General features: G+C 40.2%; 1 protein-coding gene across 1 annotated transcript in view; it reads left to right on the top strand.

Moving 5' to 3' along the window:
* Positions 1–15,214, top strand: part of STK39 (serine/threonine kinase 39) — a 293,026-nt gene that overhangs the window by 69,286 nt on the left and 208,526 nt on the right. Inside the window, exons 3-4 of the mRNA XM_001102299.5 lie at positions 11,474–11,582; positions 14,999–15,140. Coding sequence (XP_001102299.3) covers positions 11,474–11,582; positions 14,999–15,140 — 251 coding nt within the window. The remainder of the gene's footprint in view (positions 1–11,473; positions 11,583–14,998; positions 15,141–15,214) is intronic.

Genomic DNA, 15,214 nt, shown 5'->3' with positions numbered 1-15,214 from the left:
TACAGGAGAATTGCTTGAACCCAGGAGGTGGAGGTTGCAGTGAGCCGAGATCGTGCCATTGCACTCCAGGTTGGGCAACAAGAGCGAAACTCTGTCTCAAAAAATAAATAAATAAAAAATAAAAGGAAAGAAATAGTTAAGTGATTACATTATGAAATTATGTAATGCTCATTAAAAATATGTGAACAAAGTCATTTCAAGAAAACATTGGCTACAGAAAAGTAATGAATGTTGATCCTTGTGATAGAAGGAAAGGAACTCCCTGGGTCAGGGGACTTGCTTTCTTTACTTGACTCCCCTGCAGAACTGCTCATTTTGGAAAAATCAGTTTCACCACTGGTCCTTATTTGTGTGATGAGAAATTCTGGCAAAATTTTATTTTTATTACCCAAGTGCTGTGAATCTGTTTATTTAAAAGTATATTCTTTTAACAAAACCCCCTTTTCAATTCACTTAAAAATACTAATTACTAGCAAATCGTGCACAATAATTCAGGATAGAGTTAAGTCACTTTAGCATTACGGTATGATAGCAGAAATCTACTGTAAATTCATAGATTTCGGTACACAGTGTATCATTTTTTCTCCTACGAACATAATGAAAGAGTTTCTCTGTCATTCAATAGTCTTCAACTGGCATCTGCTTTTTTCTTCCTGTATCATCTTTCTCTAGGGATTTTGGTCTAGCTCACTGACAATATTTATAGATAAAATCAAGAACTTTTTCCTCAGAACAAAGCCACTGCCCTCATTTTGCTTTCTGCTGTAGTGTTGTTTTATTGTTTCTCCTTTCTCTTCATCTACTCTTCCCTCCCTCCCTCCCTCCTCCCCTCCCTGCCTCCCTCCCTCCCTCCCTCCCTCTCCTTAGAAAAATGAGTTAGCAATGATTTGTGGGTTATTGGAGAATGAAGCTCCAGATATCTTCATGGCTTGATGATCATTTGAGAGGAACTGTTATCCCTAACCATTATCTGATGCAGGCTGCTCTCATCCTTTTTAAATTAAAGGATTTGGTGACCTCTGAGCAGTTCCTCTAGTGAGAAGTTTTTTTTTCCTCTTCCTTTTAATTGAGGTTTAAGTCGGGGGGTGGGGGGTGGGGGAGGGTTGACTCTCAAAACCTTGTTTGCATTGTTTTAGCAAAATTATGGAATTATGTTAATACTTTTGCAAATCTTGTTTATTCTAGAAAGAAGTGATTAAAAAACTTCATCTTTTTAAGTTGACCCTGAAACAGTATAATTTTGTATGTGTGTGTTTTCTTTATTGCATCTATGAAAGTATGTCTCCATTCTTTTTGAAGTTAAGAATTTTCTAATTAGTCATTTAATAATTCATATCCCAGCTCATTCTTCATTATATGTGGTAACAAATTGCATTTGGCTATTTGCTGTAGAGTTTTTTACGTTAAGAATATAGCATTAACATGCAAGCCTCCTTCACTGAATATAGTATTGTTTTGAGCATTTCAGGTTTCAATCATTAAGTTTTGTTCTGTCATCTGTCTCTTGCCACTTAGTTTTGTAATTATTTTAATATAATTTGCAGTACTATTTGGAGCATTTCAAATCTTCGCCATTAAATTTTGTACTATTAGCTGTCTATTGCAACTTAGCTTTGTAACTACTTTCACATAATTTGTTGTTTATGTTTATCCAGGTATAGTCCAAATGAGGGCAGGATTGGAAATAGAAAATTTTGGGATATTTTGAAAGCACAAAAACATTCTTAAGGAATTAGAGAATACATGCTATACTGTATATGAAAACTAACATTTTTAGAGCACTAAAGTTATATTAGCTTAGGAACATGTATATTCTGGTTGGAGAAAATGTTTTATTTTTGGAAAATCAAGTTTAAAAGTTATAATGTAGCTTATTCAGATACTAATTAAATATACTAGTTGAATTTACTTTTAAGTGTTTTCTACATTTGTTAGAAATAGCTCATTAAAATGTCTAACATCTCATGCTGTTTTTTCAAAAAGTAAGCAAAAATTTACATTGCAAAAACACTTACGTTTTGGGGTTTATATGTTTTCAGTAACAGGGACCTAGCACATGCTCATTTTCAGAGTAGGAGAAAATGGGGAAGACATGCCCAGATTGAATATAATTTTAGTTACATCTCACTTTTTGAATATCTCACTTTTGCCATCCTCCTAGACTTCAGGAAAATGTTGCTTAGGTTGAGACAAATGCTGTAGTTCTTTCCTCTGTTATCGTCGTTCTTATTTTGGTTTGGTTATTTCCATAATTAATTAAGCTGTTGCTGAAGAAGGAGGGCTGTGGAATCCTCAGGGGGGAGGTTGGAGAGTATGAAAAGGAGTCTGTGCCGCTTTTGCAGGCGGGTTGTTCCCTGGCAGAACCCCAGATGGCACACAGTATCCAGGGTGCCACAGAGGATACCACAAAAAGAAGACACATTACACCCTACGTTGTCACTGTGTGGTGGTGAACCCAAATACAGCAGCAGTGGTAAAAGTTGGCCTCCAGATTTCCAGCAGTACAATTTGACTGACAAGAAAAGTTCTTCCAGTTTCTGTTTGTTTGTTTGTTTGTTTGTTTTTTAAGAGATAGAATCTGGCTATGTTGCCCAGGCTGCCCTCCAACTCCTGGGCTCAAGTGATCCTCGCACCTCAGCTTGTTGAGTAGCTGTGATTACAGGTGCATGCTGCCAGGCTGACCATGTATTTCTGTTTTTAATGACATCTTCAACTTGAATTTTTTCAGTATTCCTAGTCACAATTTCATGGTCAAAAAGCGATTGTTCGCCGGGCGCGGTGGCTCAAGCCTGTAATCCCAGCACTTTGGGAGGCTGAGACGGGCGGATCACGAGGTCAGGAGATCGAGACCATCCTGGCTAACACTGTGAAACCCCGTCTCTACTAAGAAATACAAAAAACTGGGATGGCTGGGTCATATGGTACTTCTAGTTCTAGATCCTTGAGGAATCGCCATACTGTTTTCCACAATGGTTGAACTAGTTTACAATCCCATGCAACAGTGTAAAAGTGTTCCTATTTCTCCACATCCTCTCCAGCACCTGTTGTTTCCTGACTTTTTAATGATCGCCATTCTAACTGGTGTGAGATGGTATCTCATTGTGATTTTGATTTGCATTTCTCTGATGGCCAGTGATGATGAGCATTTTTTCATGTGTCGGCTGTATGAATGTCTTCTTTTGAGAAATGTCTGTTCATATCCTTTGCCCACTTTTTGATGGGGTTGTTTGTTTTTTTCTTGTAATATACCCAAAGGATTATAAATCATGCTTCTATAAAGACACATGCACACGTATGTTTATTGCGGCACTATTCACGACAGCAAAGACTTGTAATCAACCCAAATGTCCATCAGTGACAGACTGGATTAAGAAAATGTGGCACATATACACCATGGAATACTATGCAGCCATAAAAAAGGATGAGTTTGTGTCCTTTGTAGGGACATGGATGCAGCTGGAAACCATCATTCTCAGCAAACTATCGCAAGAACAGAAAACCAAACACCGCATGTTCTCACTCATAGGTGGGAACTGAACAATGAGATCACTTGGACTCGGGAAGGGGAACATCACACACCGGGGCCTATCACGGGGAGGGGGAGTGGGGAGGGATTGCATTGGGAGTTATACCTGATGTAAATGACGAGTTGATGGGTGCTGACGAGTTAATGGGTGCAGCACACCAACATGGCACAAGTATACATATGTAACAAACCTGCACGTTATGCACATGTACCCTAGAACTTAAAGTATAATAATTAAAAAAAAAAAAAAAAAAGGAAATACAAAAAACTAGCCGGGCGAGGTGGCGGGCGCCTGTAGTCCCAGCTACTCCGGAGGCTGAGGCAGGAGAATGGCGTGAACCCGGGAGGCGGAGCTTGCAGTGAGCTGAGATCCCGCCACTGCACTCCAGCCTGGGCAACAGAGCGAGACTCCGCCTCAAAAAAAAAAAAAAAAAAAAAAGCGATTGTTCATACCTGAGTCTGATTCTGATTCCACAGTGGCACCCTCAGCACTTTTAGAGCCCAAAAAACATCATTATTGTTCGTTGAATAACTTTTTTAGCTAACTTTAAAAAAAATGGCACATTCCTATTGAGTTTTCATGTAGTATTTCAATATCACTATTGTATTTTTTGCTTTCTCCCCCTTGTTTCATTTGAAAAAATAACTATATGTGTGACTTCTACATTTCCAAGCAAATTTGTTTAGTTTTTTAAGACAGTTTTTGCAGAGCACCCAATTTCATGATACTATAACGAAGCAAGTAGGCCTTGGGATATTCATTCTGTTCTGTTAGCAAGTAGATGTTTGCCCATTGGGATTGCTCTGCTACTTCTGAGAGATTTTCCAGACCTCCAGTTGCCCTGACACTTCACACTTCTATAACTGCTCCTCCCTAGTTTTAAAAACTTCTCTACAAACACCAGTTAAGGCTATCACAAAATTTATGCTTCCCTTTTCCTGATTTCTTAAAAGTGTTTCTCTTTCTTCGAAATACCTAGTTCCCATTTGTAAACTGCCTTCCATTGGACTATACTTGATTAAACTCAGATACCAAATCACATGAAAATAATTGTAAAGTTAAGTGGCAAAGGATATTCGTTGCTTGATTTGTAAGTGGTACAAGACAAAATGTTTGACTCTTCCTTGAATAGGTTTTTCTCTGCTGGTACTTTTCTTATAAAGGAGGCAAGAGTTTGCTATATAAATGGTATATCATTTTTTACAATTAAAAAATTCATGACTGGGCACGGTGGCTCACGCCTGTAATCCCAGCACTTTGGGAGGCTGAGGCAGGTGAATCACTTGAGGTCAGGAGTTCAAGACCAGCCTGGCCAACATGGTGAAACCCCATCTCTACTAAAAATTAGGTGGTGCACACCTGTAATTCCAGCTACTTGGGAGGCTGAGGCAGGAGGATTGCTTGAACCCAGGAAGCAGAGGTTGCAGTGAGCCGAGATTGCGCCATTGCACTCTAGCCTGGGCAATGAGCAAAACTCCATCTCAAAATAAATAAATAAAATAAATAAATTCGCAGTGACATATTCATGATTGAAAATGACAGTCCAGAAAAATACATTGCTCTTCTAAGAGCTTTGTTAATCCTGTTCTTCCATGTCTTGGTTGACATTTGAAATCATTGAAATTTGTTTTTGGTTAAACCTGCTACTTACAGTATTTGGTTATTTGTGAATATTGATTAGGCTACCTTTCATAATCCTGCTAAAAGAGAAGTGCATGCTGGAGAATGAGTTTCTGAAAAGTGTTTTTATTTAACAAGATTACTCCTATACCATTTAAAGAATTCTTTAAATGTTTTGAGGGTATTGCATACATTTTACAGATGTATTTGGTCATCTCTTGCATTTGGAAGTAGATGTTTTATTTGATAGTATTTGTACATCATATATAGATTTCCTTTGTAGATTATGTTGCAGTGGGGAAATGTGCCTGGGAGCTAGATGTTTCTCTCACCATGTCATTGAAGGAAAAATACATTTCAGCACTTAACTTGCAAGTAGGGGTTCTAAGCTTCGGCTGCACATTAGAACCACCTGGGAGCTTCTGAAAAATTTCATTCCCAGGCTGTGTCCTAAACCAATTTACAGCAGCCTCCTGGGGCCGGGACTCAGGCGTGGGTGTTTTTCAAAGCTCCCCAGATGATTTCAATATGCAGCCAAGGTTGCGATCCATTGCTTTAGAATAAAGTTAGAAGTATCTCCTCAGATTTAACTGCAAACAATTTTGGAGCTTGAGTAGGTTTGATATCTTTTTTTTTTTTTTTTTTTTTTTTTTTTTTTGAGACGGAGTCTTGCTGTGTCACCCAGGCTGGAGTGCAATGGCCAGATCTCGGCTCACTGCAAGCTCCGCCTCCCGGGTTCACGCCATTCTCCTGCCTCAGCCTCCCGAGTAGCTGGGACTACAGGCACCCGCCACCTTGCCCGGCTAGTTTTTTTTTTTTTTTTTTTTTTGTATTTTTTAGTAGAGACGGGGTTTCACCGTGTTAGCCAGGATGGTCTCGATCTCCTGACCTCGTGATTCGCCCGTCTCGGCCTCCCAAAGTGCTGGGATTACAGGCTTGAGCCACCGCGCCCGGCCAGGTTTGATATCTTAACTAAGTGCTTGAGTAGGATATTTTGCCATCATTATCAGATAAAGAAGAATTTATTTAGGATTTACGTAAGTTGTAAAATATGCAAATTTGGTTAAGTATAGTTTAATATTTTGAATTCAGAATTATTTAACTCTTCCCTTTCAGTAACAAAATCTCTTTCCTTTTAGTGCTTTATCAATCTTACGGTCTGAGGAACAAAAGAAATCAGGTTTTAACTTTTTCCTAATTCTTATATATTTAAACTTGTACTATTTCTCTTTGTTCTGAACCCTTTACATAAGTATCTGTTTAGATGCCTTATTCCAAAAGAATTTGAGGCAGTTTACCAGGATACATGAAGTATGACAAGGGTGGTATAAATTAAATACAAGGCGAATTAGGAAAACCATGGATTGGAACAATGTAGAGGTTAAAAATTCATTACCAAATGACCTATCCATGTATTACAGCAAACTCCTTGAGCCAGTGGGGCCAACAGATGTGTCATGTGACATTTCTATTGGAAAAAGTGAGGTCTGCTGCCATGGTCTGTCTCTGTGCCTTTGAGGCTTAAGTCAGGAATTGGGACATTTGAAATTAGGGGGATGCTCACACGCAAAGAAGAAAATGAGACATTGAACAGATTGAATTAACTTTGAACATTTGTGTTACGTGCTAGGCATTCTGCAAGGAGTTTTATACATCTCATTTCCCCTGCCTCACAATAATCTCATGTAGATGGTAGTAATCTCCTTTTACAGAAAAGGAAACAGGCTCAAAGATGTTGGATAACCTGCCTAAGTAATCAAGCCAGTAAATGGCAAAGCCAAGCTTCCAAGCCAGCTGTGACATAGAGTGCAGCCCTTCTGTAGTAGATCCTGGGGGATCAGATCCTTGCTAATCACAGTTCCTGATTGGCCTCGGTACTATTTGTAGGAGGAATTCTTTTTTTTTTTTTTTTTTTTTTTTTTTTTGTGGGGAGACGAAAGGCCGTATAGCAATATGAGAAAATCTCTTATTATATTTAGTTATGGCAGGGTACAGTGGCTCACAGCTGTAATTTCAGCACCTTGGGAGACCAAGGACGAGGATTGCTTGAGCCGGGGAGCTCGAGACCAGCCTGGGCAACACAGTGAGACCCTGTCTCTCCAAAAAATTTTTAAAAATTAGCTGGATGTGATAGCATGTGCCCATCACCCCTGCTACTCAGGAAGCTTGAGGTGTGAAGATTGCTGGAGCCAGGAAGGTCGAAGCTTCTGTGAGCTATGATTGCGCCATCGCACTCCAGCCTGGACAATAGAACGAGATTGTCTAAAAAAAAAATTAAGTTTTTTTCCCCCCCTTTTTTTTTTTTTTAGTTCTGTTATTTTTTGGGGGAAGGGGAAGTTTTTTTTCCTCCCAACACCTCATATTTGTAGGGTAGGATACTTTATATATTTTGTATTCCTCACCACACCTAGCATGTCACACATAATGTCTGGTTTGGCAAATTTTGCAGGGCTGGCATAACAGCAGTGTGTGGGTGTCCTTCTTTGATATGTCTTTCTTGCACATAGCTCCCTGCAGAGGGGTACTGCTGTGGCTGCCACTTCAGTTCTAGCAGATGGATAGGGGATCTTCCATGCTACCCCATTTTAAGGTTGGTCTTCCCACTCTTGTGAAATTTCACTTGTGATGCATTTCGGATGGAGCTGCAGGAACAGCTCTGTCCGCCTCAGAGAAGATTAAGTACTGTGCCATGGCTTGGTTTGGCGCTTGTGACATGTCTGAGTCTCATCTCCTAGTTTTCCAAGGGAGCCACTGTGTTCGATTCCTTGGCTATATTTTTGGCAAATGTTTTGCCTGGATTTCAGAGTTCTGTAATTTCTCCCAACTTTGACCTCATGGGTTTTTTTGTTTGTTTGCTTGCGTTTCTTTTTTAAAACTCAATGTAGTTTTTACCCTTTTCTGGCCTTGCGAAATTCACACCACTTTAGTACAACAGTCTCCCTTATTTCCAGCTTTGCTTCTTACCCCTCTCCTCCAGTTAGACTCTCCTCCTGTTAGACTCAGCCAGGCAGTGCTGTTGGCCAGACCCCCTGCTGGGCACTTTTGACACGGTGGGCTTCATTGCAGTCATCTGTGTCCCTCCTCTCACATCCCCCAACCTTCCTCTCTGCCTTCTTTCAAAGCTCAGTCTATCGCTTTGCCACTCAGAGTCTGGTTTCTGGGCCCACAGCATCAGCATCACATGGAAGCCTGCTAGAAATGCAGATTCTCAGGCGGCACCACAGCCCTTCCGAATGGGAATCTGCATCTTAGCCCATTGCTGAGGTGATCTGCATGCCCATCCAAATTAGAGAAGCACCACTTTAACTCATACTCCTCCTTTGGGTTGTGACCTAATTAAGAGACTAGGATGTTAGAACCCATTCATTCAGTCGAAAGAATCAGCTAAAACATTTTTATATTTTCACATTGTTCATCTTTAGTCTATAGTTTTGTCATTTTTAGGGATAGGGACAAACAGATATGTTTGGGGATAAATGTCTTTTCCTAACCACATGAATGAGGTTAGGGCATTAGGAAAAGCTTAGATAATTTAACTGATAGATTGTTACCAAGGGAGCATTCAAATAACACCCATGATTGTTTTGAAAAGAAATGGAGGGGATAGTTTTGTGGAAAGATTTCTAGTTTTTGGGCTTTTACTTTCTTCTACATTGAAATATTACTTATCCTGGGGATCAGCGATAGCACAGGTCATATCCCAGGACAGAGCGACAGGTGTTTCTCCCTAAGGCAAGTTTCTCCTGTCCTTAAGCATTGATGCTCGTGGAGAAGCTGCTGTGCAGGACAATGGTTGGTGCAGGAGTTGGGGACATGGACCCCCTAGCCAAGAAGTGAAGAGGGACGGCTCAGCTGCGTGGAAGAAGAATGTGAGGTTGAGTGATCAAACTGATGCAAAGCCACCCTCAGGCCCCCTGCCCCTTCTTTTACCTGTCCTTATATTACTCCTGTGGTTGTGTTGGTACGGTGGTATCTGTGACCCCTCATCCCCAACTCATTTAAATTCTGGAACCTTTTAATGTCCAGATGGTGTCTCTAAGACTCAGAGTTTTGAAGAAATATAATTTGCTAAGTTATATCTATAGGTTTTCTAAAGGAGTTACACACACACACACACACACACACACACACACACACACACACACACGCTCACTGCAAAGTCAGAGAACCTGATACTCTGGGTGGGAAGTGATACTGGCCATCTAAATGCAGAGGACTAAAAAGTGGTTTTTCTAGACTGACTCAACCTTGCCTTCAATGCAAAAGAATTTCCTTTTGTATGACCATTAGTTGTTTTGTGCATTTTGATAAATGATTTAAAAGTTTGGAGTTACAGCACTAGAAAGGCATTCACTTACATTTAGAGCACAGCTGCATTAAGAGACATTTCTTTGAACACTAGGCATCTGTTTAAACTGGACCCTACCTAATGCTGCAGACCTTCAATGTGGGCCATCCCCCCACTGAGCAGATGCTATTGACTTGAAATAGGAGTGGCCGGGGCAGTGTTCCATTTCTCCTTCAGAAGTGTCTTATGGCATCAGAACCTAATACCGGAAACAGATGGAAACTGGACCTCAGGTTTCAGATGTTATTCAAAGGAAAAGAGTTGCTGAATTGAAAAGTGTCAGATCTAGAAAACCTGTAATCAGTCCAATGGATGAGGGGAATGATGAAGGAAAAACATGGTTATATACTGAAAAGAAAATAGAAAATTATCTTTGGTTAAAAGCACTTCATTTTTATTATTTTTTTATTTTTTTGAGACAGAGTCTTGCTTTGTCACTCAGGCTGGAGTCCAGTGGCACGATCTCAGCTCACTGCAACCTCCACTTCCCAGGTTCGAGTGATTCTCGTGCCTCAGCTTCCTCAGTCACTGGGACTACAGGCGCACATCACCACACTCAGCTAATTTTTTGTAGAGACAGTGTTTCCTCATGTTGGCCAGCCTGGTCTTGAACTCCTGACCTCAGATGATCCATCTGCCTCTGCCTCCCAAAGTGTTGGGATTACAGGTGTGAGCCGCTGCTCCCAGTCAAAAACACTTTAAATAAACATATATATTAAGGAACGTATGTAAGTGTTACATGTTACAGAATTTTGGCCAAGTTGTTGGATATGTAGGATCTTTTTAGTAGTATGAGGATTAGGCAGTACTGGACATGCAAAGATAACAGCCCAAATTGAGATGTTCTACTTGGGTAACTTTGAGTTAATGCAAAGCTCATTATTATTGAATATATTCATAGGATGCATAAAGTACTCTTCTTTCATCATTAATACATAATAGCAAAAATGAGTTTTCTTTGATCATTTAGGTTATTCTTGTCCTTTTTGGATAGTACCTTGAAAGTGAGTTACACTGGTCTGGTACCTTTGATTGAGAGTTACATTAGGCTGAAGCTTTTATGGAGTCATCTGACAATAACTTAAAAGGACAAACTGAAATCAATATGAAACTGAATATTCCCGAAAAATGTGGTTTATTGAAAGTTTCCATTTGTTTTATTTCCCAGCTTTGTTGTTTTATGTCTTTATATAAAACTTTTATTCTCTATAGCAGTGTTTCCAAGATGTGACCTACAAAGCATTCTTTTCCTGCTTTGTTAATATGGATTAAACTGTGGCAGTTTATCTACTGCAGGACTTCTCAGAGCCTTTGACAGTACTGATATTCCCTGTGATTCTTTTAGAATGAGATGTAGTATCTGATGTTTCCCAAGCTTATTTTACTTTGCCTGCTGCACTCTTCCCTGCCACCTCCTTTTTTTTCACTTAATGGAATATCTACTATGGCAGATAGCTGGGAAATAATACTGTAGCATTTTCAAATGTATTTTCTCATTTACCATCACAGCAGTCCTGAGAAACAGAGACAGTTTTGTTGTCGTTTTTTGGATGAGGGAGGAGCTAAGATCCACCAGAGTTCAGGCTGGCACCAGGATGCAGGTGTCCTAGTAACTTCCCCAGTCTTTTATCTCCCTGTCAAGCCTTCAGTTCAGGTATGAGGCTCTTAGTCCTACATGGCAGGGCTCTGTGCTGGCAGAGTTGGGGGGTCATCTGGGTGATAACAGTGATCTGAAGTTCCTATGTCCAGTGGCTGGCCCACAGGGCTTTGTGGTCTCCTGTAGAGAACTTTCTAATCGGAGTTGATAATGCGGTGAGAGAGTTGGTCCTTATGTACCTTCTTTGAAGTAGTGGCTTAGGCAGCCCCTCAGGTAGGCTTTCGAGTAGGAAAGTTACCCAGGTACTCAACTGTGATTCACTTGTGTTTGCTTGCCACCTTTCACCCCATGGTACTATGTCATGTTTTGCTCTTTTTATAGAAAGAAATTCAAGCCATGAGTCAGTGCAGCCATCCCAACGTAGTGACCTATTACACCTCTTTTGTGGTCAAAGATGAACTTTGGCTGGTCATGAAATTACTAAGCGGAGGTAAGTGGATTTTGTTGTTATTTGTTTGCTTGTTTTCTCTCCTTTTGTTGGAACCAGCATATTGGAGAAGACTTTAGATTGAATCCTTTCTCTCCTGTGTTTGAAAGTTTGTTTGGTTTCTCATTGTCTAGAGGATAACATCCAGATTGCTTCGCATTGACCTCAAAGCTTTTCATAATTTCACTTGACTTCCGAGAATATGTGTGTCGTCTTCTCCAGTTATGAAATGCTCGACCTTCTAGGTTGAGAGGCAGCCCCTGGAATGTATTATGTGCTCTCATGCCTTTGTCCCTGACCTGTCCTCTTTCTCAGCCTTGCATCTCTCCTTTCTTTTCCATGTTCTCAGGCCTAAAAGGTCACATCCTCTCCACAGTCACCACTTATTTTTTTTAAAAAAAGTTAGCCAGTCCTTTCTCCTTGAGTCCTTTCTTTTTAACATTATTCAGGTCCTTAACCAGTTTGCTGAATTATCTCAGTGCCGTTTATTAGAATGTTCTGTGATGATGGAAATGTTCTGAGGTGCTGCTATCTACTTTTTACTAATCCTATGTGACTCTTAAATACTTGACATGTGGCTGGTGTGACTGCGGGACTGAGTATTCCATTTTAATTAACTTACATTTAAATCACCTTGTACGGCTCCAGTATTGGACAGTGCATATTTAGATTGTGAACTTCGTGAAGATTGTCTAATGCACTTTGAATTCATTGAACTTGGCGCCCAGTAGGTGTTCACTAAATGTGGTTTCAGTTAACATGGGGAGAAATGTGTGCTACATACTCACTTGCAGTGTTGATCAGAAGTGGCACTATTCTCATCCTATTGTTGCATTTGGGAAGGGAAAGTCACTTCCTTTCTCTAGCTTCAGATCCCTGCAGTGATGCAAGCCATTGACAATTTAATTTATAAGGTGCTTTCACATCCTGTATTTTATTTCTTTTAATCTTCTAACATCACTATCAGAGAGGGAACGATAATGATAACCATTCCCTTTTTTGAACACTTACTCTGTGGCTAGATCCTGTCCAAGGCAATTTACTGACCTTACCACATTTAATCTTGACAATATCCCTGAATGGCCTGTGTCACCATCCCTGTTTTTCAGAAATTACACCAAATCTCAAGGGAGTTTAGCAACTTGCCCAAGGTCACACACATAGTAAATGTTGGTGCTGGAATTTGTGACTCTAAAATCGGTTGACTTAAAAATTAGTATGCGGTGCTGCAAGTATTTACACTTTTGTTTTGCACACATGGACACTGAAGCTTAGAAAGCCCAAGTGATTTCCTTGGGAACACCCAGCATACCCACATCTCTGGTATGTTCTCTTTTGAGGGCTTCATTCCCTGTGTATCTTTCTGAGACATGAAGTATGGTTTAGGATCAGAGGAGAACATTTTGCTGTGCCTGGACAACCCAAAACTAGCATAGCAGAATTTATATGACAGAGCCCATTTTAATCTGCAGATGTCAAAGGAGGTGTCTTAATGTTTTCCTTTTTTTAAAAAGAAACTCTCTTGGATCAAGCAGAGGCCCAGAAATGAGGTGACGAAGGCATTGTAATTGGCTTGGGTCTGCTTGTGTAGGTCTCGGTGGGGAGCCCTGGAGAGCTTAGTTCTGTTCTGTTTTCAGTCTTCCTCAATCTTATTAGTCATTGTTTCCTTGAGTGCCTACTTCAGTTTTTAATTAAAAAGAAAAAAAAAAGGAAAAGAAAAAGGAAGCCTGCCAGAGCTGGACTGCAGTGTTGAGTGCTAGGACTGCCCCTTCATTCAGCAGAGGGACTTGTGCTTTGCCAACAAGATGATCTTAAGCCATTCTCTTTTTGTGGGGTTCTACCAACTCTGACGAAATGAGAAATTCTGGTGACTTGAGATGCTGAATAGTCCCAAGTGCTCTGCTCAAGCTGAAGATTTTACCTTTTGCTTTTATGAAGCTGAGAATCTTCTGTTCTCTAAGGAGGATCTGACAGAAAATTTATTTGTCTTTTTAAGAGTCCAATTTAACCTCTCTGAGCTTTAGGTAAGAACAGGTTTTAAACAGGTTTCTACAGGTAGGGATGTGGGCAGACGTGGACTCTTACTCATTTTTCTTTCAGCAGGGCAGAAATGCGTGCATGCCTGGTGTGGTATATCCTTATACAATAAAAAGAAAATGTATTTACAATTACCATTTTTTAAATGACACAAAAATCTAAGAGTCAACAAATAAACAGTGTTTTTCCCCCCCTCTAGGGAAAAATATGCATTTGTTTTCTTCTATTTCATTACATTGAATCTCTTAATGAGGGGCAGGCAGCTATATCTGATGGGGAAGCTCAGTCCTCTTAGTTAATTATAAAGAGCCTAGAGCCAAATTCAGGTCCTGAGGTAAGCCATTTGTTAATTCTTCAGAAATGTCAAACCCCCAGGTAATTTTGGCTTTTAAACTGACCCAGGGGTTTGGAATACTAATTAATATGTGTTGAAACATGAATTCACAGTGCCAAGGATACTAATCTGTATATGGTAACAAAGTACTAGGTATTTGTTTGTTTACTGTAAGTGTTAGTGCCTCAAATATATAAGGTAAATGAAATAAAGATCAGCCGGGTGCAGTGGCTTATGCCTATAAGCCCAGCACTTTGGGAGGCTGAGGTGGGCAGATCTCTCAAGCCTAGAAGTTCAAGACCATCATGGGCAACATGGTGAAACCCCATCTCTGCAAAAAATAGAAAAATTAGCCGGACGTGGTGGCGTGTACTTGTAGTCCCAGCTGCTTGGGAGGCTGAGGTGGGAGGATCGCTTGAGCCTGGGAAGTTGAGGCTGCAGTGAGCTGTGATTGCTCCACTGCTCTCCAGCTTACATGACAGAGGCAGACTCTGTCTCAAATGAAAAAAGAAAAAGAAGGAGAGAAAATAAAGATCATGCAGTGTCACAGGAAGGAACCTTCTGGTTATAAACAGAGGTCTAGAAACAACATCCTTCTTTCCCCCTCCCAACTATGATTTAGGTCCTCAGAGAGTGGGGTTTTTTCTCTCAGCAGTTCGCTTCTGCCTTTTCTCCTGGCCTCATACTCCTTTCTTTGTCAGTTCAGACTTTTTGCACCCTCTTTGGAGGGTTGCTCTTAGGAATTTTTGTGAGAAATGCTGTAACCAGTATTTCTAGGGAAAAGGAACCAACCATGGAATGGCCATGAACAGCCTTCTGGTTCCTGACCCAGAATCCTTCTCATTAAATTCACACTGAAAGTGCTCTTGCAAACTTGGATTTAGTGTTTTTGGTCATGGGGCTGTCATTCAATTGTTTGTTTGCCTTGTGAATATTTGCATTAAATAAACAAAGCCCATATTTTGATGTTTCCATCACATTTTATACATAATGGAGTCTTGTTCTGAAAAGGTGATGAAGGTGATAATTCTTCTGTTTGTCTACTTAGGTTCAATGTTGGATATCATAAAATACATTGTCAACCGAGGAGAACACAAGAACGGAGTTCTGGAAGAGGCAATAATAGCAACAATTCTTAAAGAAGTTTTGGAAGGCTTAGACTATCTACACAGAAATGGTCAGATTCACAGGTATGACCCCTGCAGAAATGTTTAAATGAGCTGTTCATATCTTCAGCCCTAGTTTATAAAGAATGTTAAGGAAA

Source organism: Macaca mulatta, chromosome 12 (genome assembly GCF_049350105.2).
Source record: "Macaca mulatta isolate MMU2019108-1 chromosome 12, T2T-MMU8v2.0, whole genome shotgun sequence".
NCBI lineage: Eukaryota > Metazoa > Chordata > Mammalia > Primates > Cercopithecidae > Macaca > Macaca mulatta.
Note: the sequence above shows the minus strand (reverse complement) of the source record. Positions and strands in the feature narration are given on the sequence as shown.